Source organism: Chiroxiphia lanceolata, chromosome 4 (assembly GCF_009829145.1).
Source record: "Chiroxiphia lanceolata isolate bChiLan1 chromosome 4, bChiLan1.pri, whole genome shotgun sequence".
NCBI classification, from domain to species: domain Eukaryota; kingdom Metazoa; phylum Chordata; class Aves; order Passeriformes; family Pipridae; genus Chiroxiphia; species Chiroxiphia lanceolata.
Window position 1 is genome coordinate 64,485,810 of NC_045640.1, and position 20,599 is coordinate 64,506,408.

The 20,599-nt window shown below is 38.1% G+C and overlaps 1 protein-coding gene across 7 annotated transcripts in view; it reads right to left on the reverse strand.

Annotated features, from left to right (window-relative positions):
• INPP4B (inositol polyphosphate-4-phosphatase type II B) overlaps positions 1–20,599 on the reverse strand; it is a 366,554-nt gene that overhangs the window by 186,761 nt on the left and 159,194 nt on the right. For 5 of the 7 annotated variants that reach the window (XM_032687037.1, XM_032687036.1, XM_032687038.1 and 2 more), the window contains 3 exons: positions 15,103–15,187; positions 5,881–6,105; positions 4,158–4,202 (listed from right to left, as the gene is read on the reverse strand). In XM_032687037.1, coding sequence (XP_032542928.1) covers positions 4,158–4,202; positions 5,881–6,105; positions 15,103–15,187 — 355 coding nt within the window. Of the gene's footprint in view, positions 1–4,157; positions 4,203–4,296; positions 4,346–5,880; positions 6,106–15,102; positions 15,188–20,599 lie in introns of those variants that run through there. The other 2 variants (XM_032687040.1, XM_032687041.1) reach the window with 2 other exon arrangements.

Here is a 20,599-nt window from a genome sequence, read left to right on the forward strand (position 1 = left end):
CTTTCTGTACAGGTGTTTAGATCACTATACCACACCCACAATATCCCTTGCCCTCTCTTCACAACTCTAATCCACGAGACAACTGCAAAAAAACCCACTAAAATGTGTCAAAATTAATTCTACTGATCATTGAGTAATGAACTTTTCTGATTTTTTTTTTCTAATTTGTTTTTCCATGTTAACATCATGTTCATAACCAAGTTCATGTTTGAGCACTTTGACTACCAACTGTGCCTTCTATCCTGCTTCCTTATTCTTCTGATTACTGGAGTTTTCTTGTGCTGCTTTGTCAGTTCACCATCAGGTAAATACAAATTCCTTTAGTGGTGCAAGCTCTTGAAAACTTCACAATAGTGTTCACCAACATGTGTGATATAATTTATCTCCCATAACTACTACCTAATACTTTAGCTGAGTTGACATACCACACAGTAGCTATGCTACATCAATGGAAAGTCAGGAACCTGCACCATATTTAGTTACATCTGGGACTCAAGGGATGGGATATTTTAAAGAAGTAGCCAAGAAGTAGCTCCAAAATAAACATTTATGAAAGAACTAACCCTGCACACTTCAAAGTCATGAGAAAGATCCTTATCAGCTTCACTGTGTGTTAGATTGGTCTGTTATTCAGGTCCACTGTCTGTTTTGATCCCTTTTGCTCTGTTCCTCCTCTCTGCTCAGCACCCTGCTACCTCCTTCATGGAACAGCAGGCAGAACACGATGACTTGAAAAGCCAAACAACAGGAGAAAGTCTGCAAAGTAAAACTTATCAGCAGCTACAAGGTTCAGAAATCAGCCATTTTTCCAAAGAGTCCCCAGAAATGCAAATATCAAACATCTTAGTCTAAAGAATGTTCTGACTTCAGAGTTATGTTACGAGTACAAGCAGGTACACTCCTGAAAATCCTGAGTGTATTGCAGTGGAAAGCCGTAACTCAGAAGAGTTTTATTTCTTTGCTTTAACCTCAGGAAAAGGAAAAAAAAAAAAGACACTTTATTGAACTTTAAAATAAAATAAAAGAAGGCAATGTTTCCAACATTTTATGAAGAGAATGCTTTCTAGAGTATTAGGGATATAGGTTGCAGCAAGACAGCTACCACAACAGAACACAAACTCCTAGGAAGACTTCAGCAACGTTATTTCAAAATCTAGTTATCAGAACCTCGAACTTTGAAAAGTATTTACTATCCCTAAATAAAACTCATGTATTAGGCAGTGTCCAAATATTATTAAAACGCTGCATTTTGTTTCAGTTACTCAAGTTCCATTCCTGAATGTTATTTATTGACCAGCTAGTGACAGAAGACTTAAAATACAGTTATGAGAAAACTTTCAATTTTTTTAATATAGTTAAAAACATGTATAATAACTGATATAAGCAAATGTCTATTTGCATATATATATATATGCTACTTTACTAATATAATATTGATTATACAGTGCATATGAACAAAATTATAGCTATAAGCCATTCTTTCAGGGCTAGAGACCAGCTTTACATGTCATTAGCTGATAGATTTGCCTTCCAAATTCTAAATGCCAAAGACCAGTCTAATCAAGTTGAAATGTCTCTATAGAGCCCTAAGATTTGGTTACCTAAGCCAGGCACACATTGCAGCAGTGTGCCTGCCTGCAGCAAATCCCTCTCCCATCTCATCCTGCTTTGCACCACCTCACAGAGAGATCTTGGAAGTCCTTGATTAGCTAAAGTTAATGCCAAGTCTTTAATTAGACATAATCCAAGCCTTCAAAGGGCAGTGTCAGTCAATCAGTGTCCTTGGCCTGCCAGCAGCAGAGCGTGTTCCCCAAGTGCCCAGACCAGGCTGTCAGAGTGAGTCCCTTCCAGCCCTGTCAGTAACCAGGTGAACAGCACAGATGCTGGATTCCCCTAATGCAAATACGTTATGCTTAAATATGTAGCACTATTTTAGGATCAAGACACTAAGAATCAGCATTATGCAGTTTCCTGCATGGTCAAATATCCCTGGTTTATGACACTGGGCAGGAGTACCAGTCAAAAACAAGAGGTTTACTCCGCTATTCTTATTTGTTGCCTGAGCAGCAGCAGAAGTCAACGTATAAGATCACTCAGAGAGCTGCAGTGACTCAATCAATAATGTTGGAAAACAAACCACAGAACATAAAAGCCTACTAGAAACAACCCAATACAAAACACAAACACTGACACCATGAGTGAACAGAGATTGGTCCAGCACAAGCCCAAACAAGTCTGAAAATGGCTTTACTTTGTTTCTACACCTCTGCCTGCTGGGGCACATTTATCACTGAAAGCAACTTCTCCTGAAGCATTGCTCATTTAATTTGCAGTCACTACCTGCAGCACCTTCCTTCCTCTCCTACACCACACCAGAGTCATTCTGGGAGTTTGGTATCACTGGAACACTGCAATTACTAGCTATGTCCAAATATTACAGTCACATCACCTATATAATGCATAATGAAAGGCACAGAAAAGTTAAAATAGCTCTTAATAATTATTATGGCATGGTGATTCCCCAACAGAGATCCAGGCCTTTCTTCCATGCCTACATTTAACAATTTCAGCAGGAATAGTCCCTACAGGAAAAAAAAACCAAAAACCAAAAAACTACTAGACAAAGTTTATTGTAATGTCATAACTATCTAATTTTTAAAAGACATACAGATAAAGCTACCCAGATGAAGTTAGTCTAAAAATGTTTGTATCAAACAGAACAGCATCTGCCCTGGAGGGCACAGCTTTAGTGTATCAGCTTTTACATCAGCATAGTTGCAGCAGCACACAAGTCAAGTAAAAAGCCAGATCCAAGGACAAGGTCAGGAAAGAGGCTCCCATGAAGGAATGGGCAGAAACAGAACCTGCAGTCATGTCACTGATGCCAATCTGTTTGCTGTGTTCAGGAGTTTCTGAGGGGTATTTGTTTGTAGATAATTCAGTATCTCCAAATAGTGGAGTCCGGTGGATATTTATATAATATCCTGTTTACAGAGATCTATATTTCCCTTTTCCACATACACACTCTCTTTTGAAATAGGTGTTTTAAAGTTTTTACACCAGAATAAATGTAAGAAACTAAATAATAATGAGTAAAAGTTTCTCAATGTACATGAGATGAATATTAGCGGGTTATATGGATGCAAAAATCATAACAAATTTGACAAGTTTTAGTCTGTTCAGAACGCATGGAGGATGTAGCATCAGATATTTCAAACTAGACACTATTTGCAATTGTGTTATTTTCCCACAGGCAGGAGCAGGGAATAATCATAGGACCATTTAAGTTGGAAAAGACCACTTGAAGAGAGAGTTCGACCATTAATCAACTAAACCTAGTTATCGTTCTTATTGCTGGTATGGAATTATTGTATTTATTGCTTCTACAGCAAATAACTATTTCACCTACTATTTCAAAAGCTTCAGAGTTTTTGCACTGAAAGAACAGTGTCAAAGTAGACAATCTTTCTTTCTAAATGCACAGTTTGGGGTTGCAAATACTGTGCACCTTTATCTTGTATCACAAATACATGATCATTCAATTAGCTTGCTTGGACTTACTGAGCAATCTTAATCAGGATGTGTAGCTCTGAACAGAGAGGGAGGTTTGAGCTGATGTAACACCTCCCAAAACAAAGTTCTCTTACATACTATAGCAACATATAGTTCTCATATACTAATTACTTACACTAAGTATAAAAAGACGAAATCAGGTACACATTTATATTGACTCTACAAAATAATATCACTTCTAGATTCAAGTTTGTTCTAAAGCAACAGGACTCTTATCTGAACAAAATATCTTTTTAAAAACTTCTACTTGAATGTCTTTTTCCAAATAAGCAGCATTTCATAAATGACATTCACAAAAGCTATTGGGCAGATTTTCAGCTTGGTAGAGCAGCACAGCATTAGAGAATTTAATAGACCTTTAGCCATTCCAACCAATTAAGAAACTATAATCAGCATTTCAAAAGATATGCACAGGCACCTCACCCACATCTCCCACCTAAAGGAACCAGGGTTCATCTTTTTTTTTTTTTTAAACAGGTAACATGTTACACTGTAAAATATTCTATCTCTCTCTATATATGTATACATAATCTCTTCACACACAGAGGCCACTACAATTGCAAAAATTCAAAATGATATCTTACCAAGACTGAACTCCAGCTTTGGCTCATTTGCAATTCTCTGAATACCTTTAAACATTAAGGAAAAAAGAAATTAGAAATAATTTGATTTCCATGTCTTGCCTTTTAATACATAGTAAAGCTTTCATATGCCTCTACCTACCCGCCATTACCACTGAAGTAATATTTTATGTTACAAACTTACAGTGAAAGAGAACTTTGCATGAAATACTTGCCTGGAAAAAAAAAAAAGAAAAAAGACTATTTCTGAAGACTTTTCTTTCTAACAGAAACTTTCTGTTGCTGGGAAGGGAAACTAATAAAAGAACCCCCAGCCTTTCATGGATGGATACTTGTAAGATCTTCAATCACAATAACTAAGTATATACTGTTGGGAAAATATTAAATCTAACAAATAATTTTTAAGTAGGTATGTCATCACATTAAAAACCAAAACCTATGTTGTGTGAAAGTATGTAAATCAGGTTATTATAGTAAAATATAACCACTTTATTGACCTACAAACAAACTGTAAAGCAACAAAACCAACTTCTCTTTGTTAGAAAATAAGCACACTAATTCCTTTCCTAATATACCAAGAACAAAAACAACATTCTAATCCATTGTGAAATAATGTTCTGTTGCATCTTTTACTGCAAAGGACAATATTTTCTTCTTGTCCTAGAATAAAGGAGTGAACAACAGAGCTGCAGCAAGAGAAAAGGGAGGGAAGAAGGGAAGGAAGGGTAAATAACACTGTTGTTCACCTGCTGCAGAAAGTAATCGGACCACAACTACAGTTTCAATGAAGTTTGTAGAAATTAAACCGTCTCTTGTTGACGTTTATGTATTGTCTCCAGTGAACAGTATTAAGTATTGAAGAAATTGGTCAGATGGGAAGGACCAAATTGGTATATGAACTGGAACAAGATTTTTGTTTAAAAAAACCCCACACAATCACAAAAACAAACCACAAAGAAATAAAGCCCCAAATTTATAACTGTGTTTGCTCCATGTAAACTTGATGTTTCTGAATAAGTGTAGCTTCACACTGTTCTCATTACTGTAGCTAATCATTCGCATCTGTGCCAGAAAATTTACAGCTGCAGAGTTTAGAAAGGTCAGAAAAAAATAACAAATAAGATTTATATTTTTTTCAAATGAAGTTACAGCAAATTTCTGGGTTGAATTCTCCCACTAGCATATTACCTGAAACAGCTTTAGGAATATGCTGGATACAGAGTTGATTAAGTGACTGGGCAAGTGAAATGCAGTCTCTAGACCCCTGTGCACTAAATACAACTCAACATATGGCTACTTGCATTCAAATCCCCTGAGTGCTTTTATATCACAAAGAACAAATCTGTGATACTAATTTAAGTATCACTAAAACTTTATACATTTATCAAAGTTATCAAACTACATTTTAAACAGTAGTCCATATGTTCATGTAGGACATAAAAGAGGAAAAAATATTTCTAAGTCTTACGAAGAAAACAGGTTAGAGAGGAAAAGCCAGAAACATAGAAAACACACATTCCTTCCCCTGAAGGTTATCTGCATAACCCAAAATATATCTGGTAAAAGCATTTAAAGACAATTCTCATCAGTTTACTTCCTCTACAACTGCACTTTGACAAGCAAGAAGTTAAACAGCACTATGTACCCTGCTTGTGACACAATCTTGTGACACAGAGACTGGGCCATTTCTATTGTACCCCTCAACAGAATGAGCACACGCACTTACTCGTAAACTGGGGCTCTCCTAGGCTGTCTGCTTGGGATGGAGGGAGAAACTGCCGTCCTTCATCTGCTGATCTCTCCTCTTTGATTTCCATGATCAACCTCCGGAGCTGCTGAATTTTACCCCGCAAACCTTCCGAGTTTGCCTCTCCCAGTGCCACAGCCCAAGACTCACAATCCGGCTTCGAGGCAGCTTCGAGGTAAAGATCCGGCTCTCCACTCTGAAACTCTGCACTCAGAAAACAGAAACATAGTTTTTAGGATTCAAAGGGGGGGATCATGAAAATATCGATGTCACATACAACTGAAACCACCACATATACATTTCTTTCCATGGTCACAGAACAACACACCTCCATCTCTTGAGTTGAATTCCAGCTCCTTCAGACTTGGTGCAGTACTAAACCTATCCACAGAGTGGTTCCAAAAGCAACTAATTCCAAAAGCTAAACAGGTGGCAGAATCAAACCAAAATGGGAAATCCTTTTTCAGCACAGCAGCCTAGCAGGCAGTCTCAGAGCTGCTAACTTGAAAAAGAATTTGATTTAGCAGGGGCAGCAGACCCGGTTCTGACAGAGAGTGGGATTCACCAGAATGAATGTGTCCACCATTTCTTCTATTAGAGATTTTCATTATGCTCAGCCTCTCATTCATCCTTGCCAGAATACAGATCACCAACACATGCAGATAATTTAGCAAGACATAACTCCTCTGTGAAGACTCAACAGGTTGTATGTGGGAGCTTCTGACCTCCTTACTATCCACGTGTCATTTACCATTCTGCCTGAAGTCTAATTGTTGAATAATCAAATTTTCTAAGAACAAAAGAAGAAAAGGTGCGGGGGGGGGGGGGGGGGGAAGCTGAAGCTCCCAAGGAATCCAGGTAAGTAGCAAGGGTTGGTCATTTGATTAAGATTAGCACAAGAAGAAAAAACACCTCTTAGGCATTTAAAATTCTGTGGTATAGCAGGCTTTACAGAGTCACAAATTCAATGTGACATTTACTGCAACACACACTGAGAAAAGCAAACTGGAAAAGAAAGAAAAATCAATGCTTCTTTAAAAGAAGTTACAAGCTAATTTAGAAACATAAAACTCTATAAAACACCTGTGCTGTTGCATTAATAAGGATTGAAGTGCTTGGTTGGACACCAAAATCATTCTGACCTAAATAAGATATATATCATATTACTGGGTGAAAAAGAACACTTAAATGTTTTCATACCTAGTTCAAAAATGCAAACAACACAGAAAAGTTCTTTTCAATACAATGTAAACTTAAATTCCTTTTACTAACTTGTGTATCTAACCTTGGGCACTTGCACACATGTTATTCTAGACCTGTTTGCACTTCATAAACTGAGCATCTGCCAGTTACAATTAACTCTGCTTTTATTGTTACAGAGGGAACAAAAGATGAAACCTCAAGTCTGGAGGCCTCTTAAAACTGTACACAAATTCCTGTGGAGGTGGGACAAGTTGTTTTTTTCTGGGCTGGATCTAAGGAAATGTAACTGTGGTTGCAGATGCTGCTAAAAATGCTGGATAACATATAGCAGTGGGACTATGGATTTCATGAAGAAAGACGGGAAAGAAGAGCAGAAAGTGGGGGAACACCTTTCTGGCTTCAGGGGCAATTGAAAAAGCTAAGAGGGATTCAAACTCTTGCCTCTAGTCCTGGCTCAGTCAGAAAAATAAGGTATTCAATTCTTGAGAGAAGAATATTCAAAATGTGAGGGAGATGTAAATGTTCATCAGGTCCTTGTTTACACAAAGAGGTCCATACTTGAGTGACCAAACCTGAACAAGCTGAGCTTTACTGCTTGTCAAAGATGACCATAGAGATATAGTGTGATCTGGTACTGCATCTGAGCCATGAGGGCAGTGACCTTCAGAAAGCTCCTAATTAAAAAAGCTGATAACTTCACTGCCGCTCTGGTAAGATCTGCAGCAGTAGAGGAGTCTACTCCTTTCTGTCACTGACATCAATGATCCAAAAGTTTTTTTATTTCATAGTATTTTGGAGCTACCAGTGGGAAAAAAATGAAAGGAAAGCCATGTAATCAAACAGGACCAAGATCAAAATTAACTAGCATTCTAATTAAAAATAAACAAAACCAAAACTAACACCTGATTCTACCACTCAGCCTTTAAAAGCACAGACAATTTTAATAAAAGCAGTTTAGATATCCAAGATACCTTAGTGAAGGAAGGACTGTCAGAGAGATAAGCCAATATTTAACAATTAAAATACAAATATATCAAGGTGTTCTTTTCATTTTGGTTCTTTATTTTTAAATGTAAATAGGAACAGTGATCTTGCCTTGAAATATCCTACCACTAGCTAGATAAAAAAACATCTGCTTTGGGAGGAAATTAATGTTTTGCAATTGAAATCATGCTATTTATATTTACCTCTTAGCTGTGAAAATCAGACTGCCAAGCACAAAAGGCATACTGAATCACCATTAATATGCATGCAACCAGAAATGGATAGTGAAATGCAGTAGGAGTGGGCATAATTCACTGTATTCTGATCAAACAGGTGCCAGTTTTGAGATGTGGAAATTCATTCTAAACTATCACTTCAAAACACTACAGTCTGCTATATTTAGATCTTTGGAGTACTCTGACAGATAAATTAAATTCTGAAAAGCATATGAAAATGGCTGAAAAATACTCACCACTGCAAATGTGGAAAGTTTTATTCTGCAGATCCAAGAGTAGGTAAATTATCTATTTCCCCTACTGTTTCAAAGCATGTAATCACAGAATGGTTTAGGTTGGAAGGCACCTTAAACATCATCTAGTTCCAATCCCTTGCCATAGGCAGGGACACCTCCCACTAGACCAGGTTGCTCAGAGCCCCATTCCAACCTGGCCTTGACCACTTCCAGCAAAATGGGCCAGCCACAGCTTCTCTGGGCAACCTGGGCCAGTGTCTCACCACCCTCACAGCAACAATTTTCTTCCTAATATCTAATCTCAACCTGCCCTCTTTCAGTTTAAAGCCACTATCCCTTGTCCTATCACTACATGCCCTTGTAAAAAGTCCCTCTCCACCTCTCTTGTAGATCCCCCATTAGGTACTGAACAGTTTATGTACAAAAAGTTGACATGGCAGAAGAACCACAACGTGAAAAACACACATTGGCAAAAAAGCCTGTTGCAACAAAGGAGCACACAGGTTTATTTATATAATAAAGATCATCACCTCTTTTCTCTCTGTTGTTGATTATTATTTTACATCAGCTGCATACAGTAAGCCCTAACAAGCTTAGACACTTAATTCCAAGTTTCAGTAGGGAGGCAAAGCAGTTGATATGAATCTTTCTGAAATTAACAGACCCACAAATGTAAGCAAGGACTCAAATGAATGGTAGATATATCAGAAGAATTATATTAATAACTAACTTACTACATGGTTAATTAATTATATTAAATTGTTGGTATTTCAATAAATACTAGATATATTAAAACTAGATATATTAAAACATAAAAATATATTTAATGAAAATAAATGCAGTAGTATTTCATAGGTGGACAAAAGCACTTTATACTTTACAATTAAGAAGTTACTGCAGAAAATACAGGTACACAACCTCCAGAAAGTTAAACACAATGGTTTTCCTTGCAAAACAAGCATTGAACTTACTCGTCCTAAATTCAAAGGAAAATTATATATCATTCTACATTTATCTCTTTTTCGTCTTGAACTGAAGCTCTGCTTAGCTGGGCAGGAGTGCTGCTTTACAGTGACATTATGGAAAGCTAATGTGGTCCAATGGCTTTACTGCTTCAGGCACCCTCTGAAGTGGGGACACTTTGCAAACAGGTGCTTAGCAGCCCCTCCAGCAGCTTCTCCACCTTGCTGCCCCTCCTTATTTCATTATCAGAGACTCAGCTGGAGGCAAGACCTGAAGAAGCAGTGAAAAGCAAATATATCTGTTCACAGAACTTTTTCTGTTCAGGACTCTGTTCAGAAACAGTTCTTTTACTGAAGTGTGATCTCAACAAGACCTTCTCCCACAGAAATCAGCATGGAAAGTTATGGTCCCACAGGACTTCACAGCAGCTCAAACAAAGAACTCAAGGCCCCTGCTCAAACAGGACTGCTATCAAATAAGGGAATAGCACAAAGAGAAGCTTACATCCCCAATGGCACTGGAAAGCCTTTTCTACTCTAACCCAAGTGCCTAAAATCAAAAATGTATTTTCATGCTAGTTCCATCATCCACAGATAACTTTTCCTTCTTCCCATTATTTCATAACAAAACCTAAATTTTCCAAGTTTTTCAATTTAACAATATCAGTTGCCCCTTTTGCTCTAAGTACTTTGGTATTACAGTTGTTTTAAAAATGAAAACAAATTTCTTGTTAAAAATATCTCAATGATGTACCTCTTAATTTTTAAGATGTACCTCTTAATTTTTAAGATGTACTTTATTGTAACTTTAATCACAATCTCTTAGACAGAAACTGAGGTTTCAGTGAATTCAGAAATAATGGAGTCACCAAAAAAAGTTTAGGCAGTTATTGGAGCTGATTCTTATCTTTCAAAAGACTGCAATTTAATGGAAAGGCTTTCAAAATAAAAACATAATAAAACAAAACAAACATTTCCACAGGGTAGGGGGAAAACACTGGTTTTACAGCTTTTTCACTGATTAATCTTCATTTTTTCTTAAAAAGTTTTTATTGCTTTATTTTACTAAACATGTAAAAGTGACAGGAAGATTGGTACTCCCTGGCTTGCTTTATTTTCCTTCATAAGAGTTATAAGCATAACATCATGTTGAACCGAGCAAAAAAAAGAAGTTACTGGGATTATTTAAATTAAAAAAAGAAAAAAAAACATACAAAGCACATGGTCAATGTCCAGGATGACAGCCTGGACTTTTCTAGAAGTGCACTACTTTTCCTCTTATGCCAATATGCAAAGTAAGAGAGTTCAAAAAGGTTAAAGGTTGTCTGTCTCTTCACACACACCAGAAAAAAGTAATTCTCACTTGCTAGCTCAGCAGAGGAAAATGGTTAAGAATATCAGTGAGTCACTGGCACTCTAAAATATAAAGCACCATCGGAGCTAACCACCATATGCGGTAACAAAAGTAGAATGGAAGCTTTGATACGTAAATTATATCCGCAGGATATTTCTAATACAGACATCAGAGGCTTTTAATTCACAAAGCCGTCTGAATTCTATATGCTGATGCATTTCATGTTCAAATTAGTGGTGATGAAATCATCCCATGGTTACTCATGATGCTATGTTAATCTTCCTTCGGAAGTTAAATTTTCAATCAAAGATAAAGAATTTAATTAAAATTTTTATCTTCAGTGATTTTTTTTTTTTTTTAAATTTTGCAATGCTGGAATGAACTTATATAAGTACCATTATAATCTCCATTTAAGGCCCTGCAGAACCTCACCAAGAGTCTGAATATTTGAAATTAATACAGCAGAGATCTTGATTTTCTGCATACATTGGCAAGGGTAACCTTTGCATATGCCTCAGTTATTCCATCCCTAAAACAGGGAGTGATACCTGCCTGCCTTTGCAAGCCACTACTATTGAGAGAAAAAGCCCCAGACTAAGTGGCTTGCATAGTACAAATGGCAAAAGGGAATGCTTGCCGTCTTAAGGATATTCCCACATACAGGCCTTTTTTCTCCCCCCGATTTACTGCAATGTATTTTAGATGATTGTGACCTTGTATCGAAAGCTCTGTCTTCCTCCTCTGTTCCTTGCCTCCCTCCCCTCATTCTTCACCAGCCCTCCCTGGATGTTACAGCTCTTACCTCCCTAGCTCTCACCGAGGGACCACACACGGTAATGCAGTTAATGCAATCTTTCAGGAATCTCTTTTCCTGAAACACAGAAGGCAGCCCTTGCATGATGTCTCTCACATCTGCTTTTGTTTCACTGTGCCTGCATCCCTTAGGTACATTCCCAATTTTGTGTTGTCCAGTGCCACATGGAAGAAAGGGAGGCAGAGTTCTTTGGTCTCACCCACATGAGGCTCTATACACCACAGTGGTCAACCTCAGGCTGTTCTTGGGAGCAGCTCAAACATCCAGCCATGCAGCTCCTATTCCCTATTCCAGGGAAACATAACAGTGACCAAAAAACTACCAGCATTCTGTTCCTGATTGACTATCTTATTGGCTCTTTGTCCTTCTGCTCAAACACTGACTCCTCTGGAAGTGGGCAAAACACACAGATGCCTGATGCAAACTAACCTGGGTGTGTTGGCCTTGGCCAGCTCCAGCCACCTGCCCCACTGCTCACTCACTCCCTCTCTTCAACAGGGCTGAGGGAGAAAAGAAGAGGCAGCTCATGGGTTGAGATAAAGAGAGGGAGATCACTTATCTATCTCCATCATGGGCAAAACGGACTCATCTTCTGGGAAAAATAATTTATTGCAAATTAAAAGAGGAGAAACAAATCCTTTTTCACTCCTCCACTCCTCCCTTTTACCCAACTTGACCCCCAACTGCTCTGCCTTCCCCACACCCCAGGCAGTATGGAGGTTTAAAGGCTGGGGCAATACGATCAGAGCTCCTCTCGGCTCTTCCTTCCTCCTCACACTTTACCCCCAGCTGCAGCGTGGTCTCTCCACAGGCAGCAAAAAGTACCCACTCCACTGGGATCTCTCAAGGAGAACCTTTGCTGGGGTGCCTGGAGCACCTCCTGGTTTCAGGAGTGAATCACACCCATGTGAACTACCTCGTTCAATCAGATCCACCTCACACCAGTGTCTCACCGGTCCTGTTAATGGTGACCCGTTCACATTACAAGGGCATTTAAGCCATCAGCCACATATGGACTGAAAGTTCACCTAACAAATCCTTCTGTTTCCTTCCAAGGTCCACTTGGAAGCCTTCTGAGCTAGGCTGCTTTTTTGGGAGCACTACACTTGAAGCACTGAGAGGATTAGCTGGTCTGACTGCCTGACCTCTTCTGCCTTCCCCTTATGTTTCAGAGCCCACAGTGCCCTGAGGTGATCAGCTCCACAGTATGTTCCATGAAAATGTCCTTATTTTTCCCTCCATGTTTACTCCACTGCCCTTAATTACTTTCTCTTCCTAGATATCCCAGCCACACCACAAGGTAATCTCACAGATCAACTCTGTCTCTTTTCCTGGAGCTTCTGCTGTGCTCTGGTAGAGCTCTCCTCCATCAGTTTCCCAAGGAATTTGACACTGAGAGCAGGTATGTCCTCCTATTCTGCTTCCACCTGAATCCTTTGAAGTCCCAGATACACATTCTGTAGCTGGTTTTGGTTCCCAATAGCCCATGAATCTATTCTTCTGACAATGCAGTTAGCTTTTCACGGTCAAAGCCCCCACTGAGAAAGATCTCTTCCCAGTTCCCGAGTTTTGATTTTCTCCCCCATTTTGTCTTCTGAATTTTATTCTATCCTACAGTACATGGATTATTATTTCACTTCTTTTGGTATTTTATCTTCATTCAGCACACAGTATATCATCTTCATTTGTCTTCAGTTTTGTTCTAATACCTCCTAATAGTCTGGCTTTCTTTTCCCATCCAACAAATCATCAGCCAGGTCGTTGTCCTTGTTCGCCAGCATGGGAAAATTGCCAAGTCTGAAAAACATTTCTCCTCTACCTGTCTGTCTCTATCTCTGTTAGGTTGTGCCCCAGGCATTCATTCTTGTTGGCTCTGCTTACCTGAAGTTTTCTGTACTGTTTTTTCTTCTTTAATATGTTTTTAGAGGCTGGTTAGAATGCTACCCTTACCTCTGGCGACTACTGAGACACTACTGACCTTCAAAAACCTTGTTTGGGGAAGTCTGTGTCTCAGCTAGCAATTTCTGTTCCTAACTATGCAAGCATATTTCTTCCTGTACACATATTCACAGTCTCTTTTTTCTCCACAGGCAGCCTGAAGTGCTTACTCAGTATTCATTGTTGTCTACTTGCACAGCTTTTGGGCTTAAAATCTGCCAGTCTCGCTGCCACAGAAACTGTCCTGTTTGCAGGCTTCAAAGCTAATTGAAAGAGTCCTGTCAGCAATTACAGCTGTATTCTGGGTTCAGTTCAGTAGCATTATATCCAAACACTGTAAAAGAAATGCCACAAGGGAACTGACATGACTGTATTTATACTCATAAAGTTGATTATTCTATGAATGAATTCAACTCATTGAGGGCACAATTAGAAAAGTCTCAATTTGAGAGTCAACGGTAAACATTTGGCTCTTATAGTCAGGCAAAGTAATGCTTCCAAATCCAGAAAGCAGTCCTGTTTGATACAGTGCCTCAACAGCAGGCACAAAACATACCATTTCATTACCTACAGAAGATGCAGGATTTGAGCTATTCCCCAGAATACTACCCAGAAAAGGATAAAATCCACAATTTTAAGTCCTGCCTTCTCAAACGTGACCAACCACTAAGAATCACAATCAGGTGAGGCCAAAAATGAGGATAATTAATGCAATGTTTCCCTTGAAGTGGGCTGGAGATTTTGGTGAGTATAAAAATTGCTGATAGGAACCTCTATTAAGCATAAAGGTGGTCATCAAGCCCACAGAGGCAGCATAACTTTTTTACCTCTGGTCTTAGACCACCACAGCTAACAGTAAATAGCAAATTGATCTAAGGACTTGAAGACTCTGCATGGTATTTGCAAGAATCCATGTCAAAAAATTTCTAACACAATTGCTATTTGAGATGTTCCTGCAGAGAAAACTCTAAGTCAGCATTTTCTCCAAATAAATTCTTTCCCCTAAAGCAAGGATTCTGGCTTCTATGAAATAGCTATTTTTATTCCTGTTTTAAACAATTTTAAAAATGAAGAGTTGATAAAAAGTAAGAAAAACAGGAAACTTCTCATTTAATAGGGAGTTTAGCAATGATTAATCATTGAAGAATGAGATGAATTGGCTATGCATCAGCATAAACATAAGCTCCATATTGTACAAAATATGTGACAAAACTGAACCTCAAACTTCTATTTATTGTCAGAGGAAGAAGATGACATGAGTTTCACTTGATTTTAGAAAAACAACAGCTTTTAGGAGTTTCTTTTTAGACATGAATTCAGAGACCATCAGTATTTATATGTATGCATCGAACAGACAACAGGATACACTTTTTAGCAAAGTTTCAGTGCCTGGGTGGTTGGTGGGGTTTATTGTAATTTTTGTTGTCAGAAATAAAAGATTCACACTGAACACATTGAGCTATGCCTTACTTACTGAGAACTATTGAAACATCTGCTTTACTCCTGAACTCCACAACCCAGTAGCGCTCCAGGATTACCACTTCAGAGGCATCAGAGCTCTGTGAGACAAAGATGACAAAATATTAGGATTTGGAACCTGACTGGGAAGTCCTTCTGTTTGGCTGTTCACAGCTGATGCAACATGTAGATACAAAGACAACAAAGCATAATAGTCACCAGGCAGATGGATACAGGCATTCTTTAATTACTAATCTGTGCCATCCTACTTCTGCTAGATGAGTTATAAAAGGAATAAACTGTTAGTAAAGACCATGCAGGAAAGTTCAAAAAGTAACTCAGTAGTTTTTCGGGTTTTTTTCATACTTCGAATATTCAAAAGTTTAGATGCCACTTCATTCCTAAGCAAGTCAGGCAAGCCCAACTCATTCAAACTTTCATATTTACTAATAAGGCTGAATTAAAAGTCAGATTCTATTCAAAGAGTAGGATATTTTTCAAGTGAACAAGATAACATGTAATCTTACAGAAGGCATTTCTCTTCAATTTTTATTTGAAAGGGATTTCTTTATCTTCACTCGAAATTTCAAATATGGTCTCTGGCTATGCAATTCAAATAACATTAAGTGATATGGACCCATTGCAGAGTGCAATAGGATACAAATTACCACTATCATTTTTTGTGAGTGCTTTGCAGAGAAGATGCAGACTCTTCTAGTTTAGTATGTGTGACTCATTTTTTCAGAAGAGTGAAGCTATCAATCACTCCCTCAGAATTAATCTTTTTTCCCTTAAAACTTTTATCATCCATTTTTTATCCCTAATATCTTGTAACAAATAACCCTTTAGAACAGGCACCCATTCATTCCCTTCATTCCAGGTTTCCAACACGAATGTCACAGAGCTCATTCTCTACTTCCGTGAGATTCTGCAGGGATTAATGTAGAATCCTATTTTAACATTCCTTCCTCAGGTGGTACTTTATTCCAAGTGATCCTAAAGATGAAAAATTTTTCATATTGCAGACCAATTTTACCAAAACCCTGAACTTTAGTTCCACATACCTGACACTCAATGAATTCATAAAACAGCTCATATTTATAACACCTGCCTAATATGAACAAGTTTTATTGTCCACTCCTTTCTCTGCATTTACATTGTGTTATTTGGCCTGCTAGAAGCAGACTTTTTGCCAAGAGTTTCATGTTCATTTTCAGAGGGATGTGTTGACCCTGCATTTTCTCACAAAAGGACCCTTAATTTACCTAGTAATACCATGAGCAAATTAGTGAAAATTGAATACAGTGAGACTGTAAGGTTGACTAGCAACACAACGTGTAATACTTGAAAGTCTAACAATGATTTCCTTGAGAAAGTCTATATTTATTCCCTCTCACCTTTTACCACTTACTAGATGAATACTCCAAACCCGGTTATCAAAATACAAAACAACATCCAAAGGCAACAAGAGGTTAAAATAAAACAGAGGAGCATGAAAAAGAAGCACATTATGTTATATTGAAATGTGCCAGAAGTCAAGAGAGAAGCTGCAGTAGACTAAGAAAAAGCAAGCACACTTCTCTAGAAACCACTTGTAAATGGATTTCTTTGAAATATTATTCAGGTTGGGCTGGTCTAAAAGGACTGTATTGTCATGTAGATTGAAAAAAACCCCCATCTAACTGATTTTTTTTTTTTAAGAGAGAAAAGGAAAAGTAGTGAAACAACATAGTAAATTTTGGGAGAAACACAAGTGCTACTTTAGGAACTTTTTAATTTATAGAATCCAGCAAGTTAAGCATACATGGTAACTCAGGAGACTCTCAGGTGCTGTCAAGTCAGGCGTTCTTTGAGGTTCTACCAAGGAAAGCAAAATACAAGTCTTTATGAGCAACAGCTAAAGTCAGCTTGGGAAAATAAGCAAAAATAGTCCAAAAACCAAACAGGAAACTAATTAGGAAGAGTTCTCCACTATCAGCAATGATGCAGGTAAGTATTTTAATTCTTTAGATTTTGAAGCACCGACATAACCTCCCAGATAAACCTCACTTGAAAAAGTGCATAATGCAGCCTGAAGTTAACAAAGGTTTGAGACCATTTAAGACTTATCTGTGAATATAAAAAAGCTTTTACCAGCTCTCCCAAAAATAAAAGTCCAATGATTCTTAACACCTTTTCCACTTTCCATCCCTGGAGAAAATGGCTCTTCTGATGATATTAATGCTCCACAGATAAAACACATAAACGTGTGAAGTCCCCAGACATAACATTTCCTCCAAAACATACATCTGTGGTAAATGAAAGCCTGTCACTACATAAAGAAATGCAACTCGCTGTTGGCGTGGCTTTCAGGCAAGTCAGGTGTTCACAAAGGCCAGGAATGAAGAAGCATAGATTCCATATAGTTTGCTATAGCTGCCAAGACTTAAAGAGGTCATGTTTTGATCTGTATATGATAGACATAACAAATGCAAATTGGCAAGGGGTTAGCAAAAATAGCCTTCAAATAATTAACAAGAATTTGTGTCAGCACAGTTTTTCTCACAATGCGGTTGATATGCAACACTATCTACAAACATGAGAGAGAGTAAGATTTCAAGCTCTCTGTGTTTTAAGACAGCAGATGCTGCAGCACAAGAGCCTCTTTTTAGAGACAAGTTACTCTACTCCCTGCACCAGTGGAAGCTGGAATGAAGCAGTGTTGCAATTTCAATGAATCTGAGTGCTTTTCCAAGATACACAATCAAGAGCAGTGATCAGAGGACGGGCATTTCTTTTTTCTGTATGTGAGAGGGAACAAGAAGGGAAACAAGCAAAAGGGATGAAAGAGCATAGGGCTGCCAGAAAATAAAGCACATGTTGCTGCAAAACATTTCCTACATCCTGACACAAACCTGAAGAAAAATACCTTCAGGATTACTATCATGGTAGACTTTTCATCATGTAGATGAGCTATGCTATGCTCTGTCACACAAAAAGCTAACAAGAAATTTACTTACAAATGAAATGACAAAACTGTAATCAAGGAGACCATTATGCATATCTGATAGAGGATCAGCTTCGTTTTTCAATACCTGAAGAGATCAAAATTTCTCTCATTTCAAGTGCTCAACATGAGCTCATCTGGACTAGTTCTTATTTCATTTTTTTCTAAGTTTTATTTTAACAAATGAGTAAATTCAAATGATCTGGTCTTTATGCATGGAAAATAGGATCAAAATCAGATCTGTAATACTGTGTGAAGACCTAATATATTGGGGTTTTTTTCTTCCTGCCATTGGTACTCTTGGATAATTGTTTTAAAAACTTACTAGATCAATCCAAATGCCAAACAGCAACTAGAACTTGAACTATTACATCTTTCTCTAAATACTGACAAGGTCTACAGGCACAGCACCACCCCGCAGGACCTGGAAATTATTTTAAAACACTGATTTGAGGAGGCAATTCAACAATTCATATATCTGAATTAAAATATCACAATGAAACTCTCAGGAAGAGTCCCCAAATCTAGAATTAGCAGAAACCTTTTCAATTCACTTTTGCCAAATGATTGGCCAAGCTTTGCTGTCAGGATGGTGGTGTAAAACTAAGGTACTACAGTAATAAGTCCATGACTGTCTTCTGTAATTCATGAGTTTCAGAGCGCTGAAGACACCCCTATTTCTGTGGAGGCCATGTCTAAAGCTGAAGAGATGGTCACACATATTAACAGGTGTCTGCTAACTGCATATTCACCCCTACATAACTGTACATATCTCCTTTTGATGTAAAGGAAGTTTAATTGTACCAAACTGACATCCATCATTCAAGAATGTAGCTCCAGATGTACAAATTGGAATTTGTGACTATCTTATTGCAGACTCCAGCCTGCAATGTTTCTTTGGACTGGGGAGAAAAAAAAAAAAAAGAAAAAAAAAAGAGTTTAAAAAAAAAAAAGAAAGCTTTCAAAAAAATGAAAGCACTGGGAAAATTTTGAAATGTCAAAGAGAACAGCATGTTTCAGCTATTTTTGCATTCCTGTAAATCTGACTTAATGTACTGTTCGGGGGGGGGGGGGGAGAAGTGTGTCATTGTGAACTGGTTTTACAATAGGAGATTTGTTGCTGGAGGGAGGGAGGGGGGAAAAGTACTCCTAGGTATGGTATATCACATAAAGAACTAAACTGACAGTTAAAATTAGAAGTGACATTCGAACCAATACCTCTGTGTTAAAACAGTTAGGCAGAAAAGTAAAGCCACAGCACTGTAGAGAGAACAAACACTACAGAAAGTAAAAACTCCTCTAATAAGACATCATTAAAAGCCTCCACAGCCAACTGGGGGTGAGGGTGTGCATGCAGTGTGTGTGAATTTCACAGCTTATTTCTTTTAAAAGCATATTTTCACAAACTTGAAGTAATTAAATCAAAAGCCTTATAGACTAGGGATGCTACATACACCAAACTACATATGTTTTTTTCCACATCAGTTATTTTCTGCCTGCATTTAAAATTATTCTTATGATTGAAAAGAGTTAAAGACAGAATTTTTACAGAAAGGTACCAAAACATATCTGAAATGGAAAAAATTATAGTCACATACACGTAACACAAAAGGCTATGCAGCAGAACAAAAAAAAAAAAAAAAAGAAAATACTTTCAAAATGCAAATGCTGAGAATTGGTTTCAGTTCTTACTTGCTATTAAAGAAAATATTTGCAATAGAAGAGTTTGCCTGAAGGGACTGGTAGCAGCAGGTGAAGTTATTTTGAATCCACATCACCTCTCCCTCAAACTGCAAAGTCATCACTGTCACCCAATTGTAAGAAGAATATATAATGGAAGTCTTAGAGGAATAAATGGTGACTGAGGAAGCCTGAAAGACCAGGTATTTGGGCATCTACAAGGCTGCTGTCAGTAACATACAGGCTAAGAGCCCACCTTGCAAGAATGGAAAGCAAAGTGCCTGCTCCTCATGAGGGACCCGTCCTAGTTCAACCATGTGGCTACAAGACGACTGTGTAAACCTGGCTCAGAAAATCTCAGTGCCTTCAGACTCCTACCCAAGGCTGACTCTTCCAGGAATAGAGCCAGAAGCCAGTGAATAGATGGGATGATACAGACACCACCTCTCAGCACGCCTACAGTGTGACCAAAGGTCTGCAGCACACCACGGCATTCACGATAGCCCAGCACCAACCAACCCAGCTCTGACAACAACAGCAGCAAAGCCCTAAAGGCATTAAAAAATAGCACAAGCTGTACAACCTGCCTATGATCCCGAGTTTTTACAACTTCCCTGGTACTGGCAAATGAGCTAGTCAGACTGATACTAGCTCAGTAATGTGGGCATGTGCTCAGGTCATGCTTTTGACTACGTTATAAACATTAACACCTATATTTGCTATTTCAGCGTTAGCGCAGACAAGGTTCATCACTCCACAGATAAAGCACAGCATTTTTACATATTCAACAAGAAAAAAAAAAGGAACAGGAATTATCAGCGTAACATCATTCACAAACAGAAAAGCT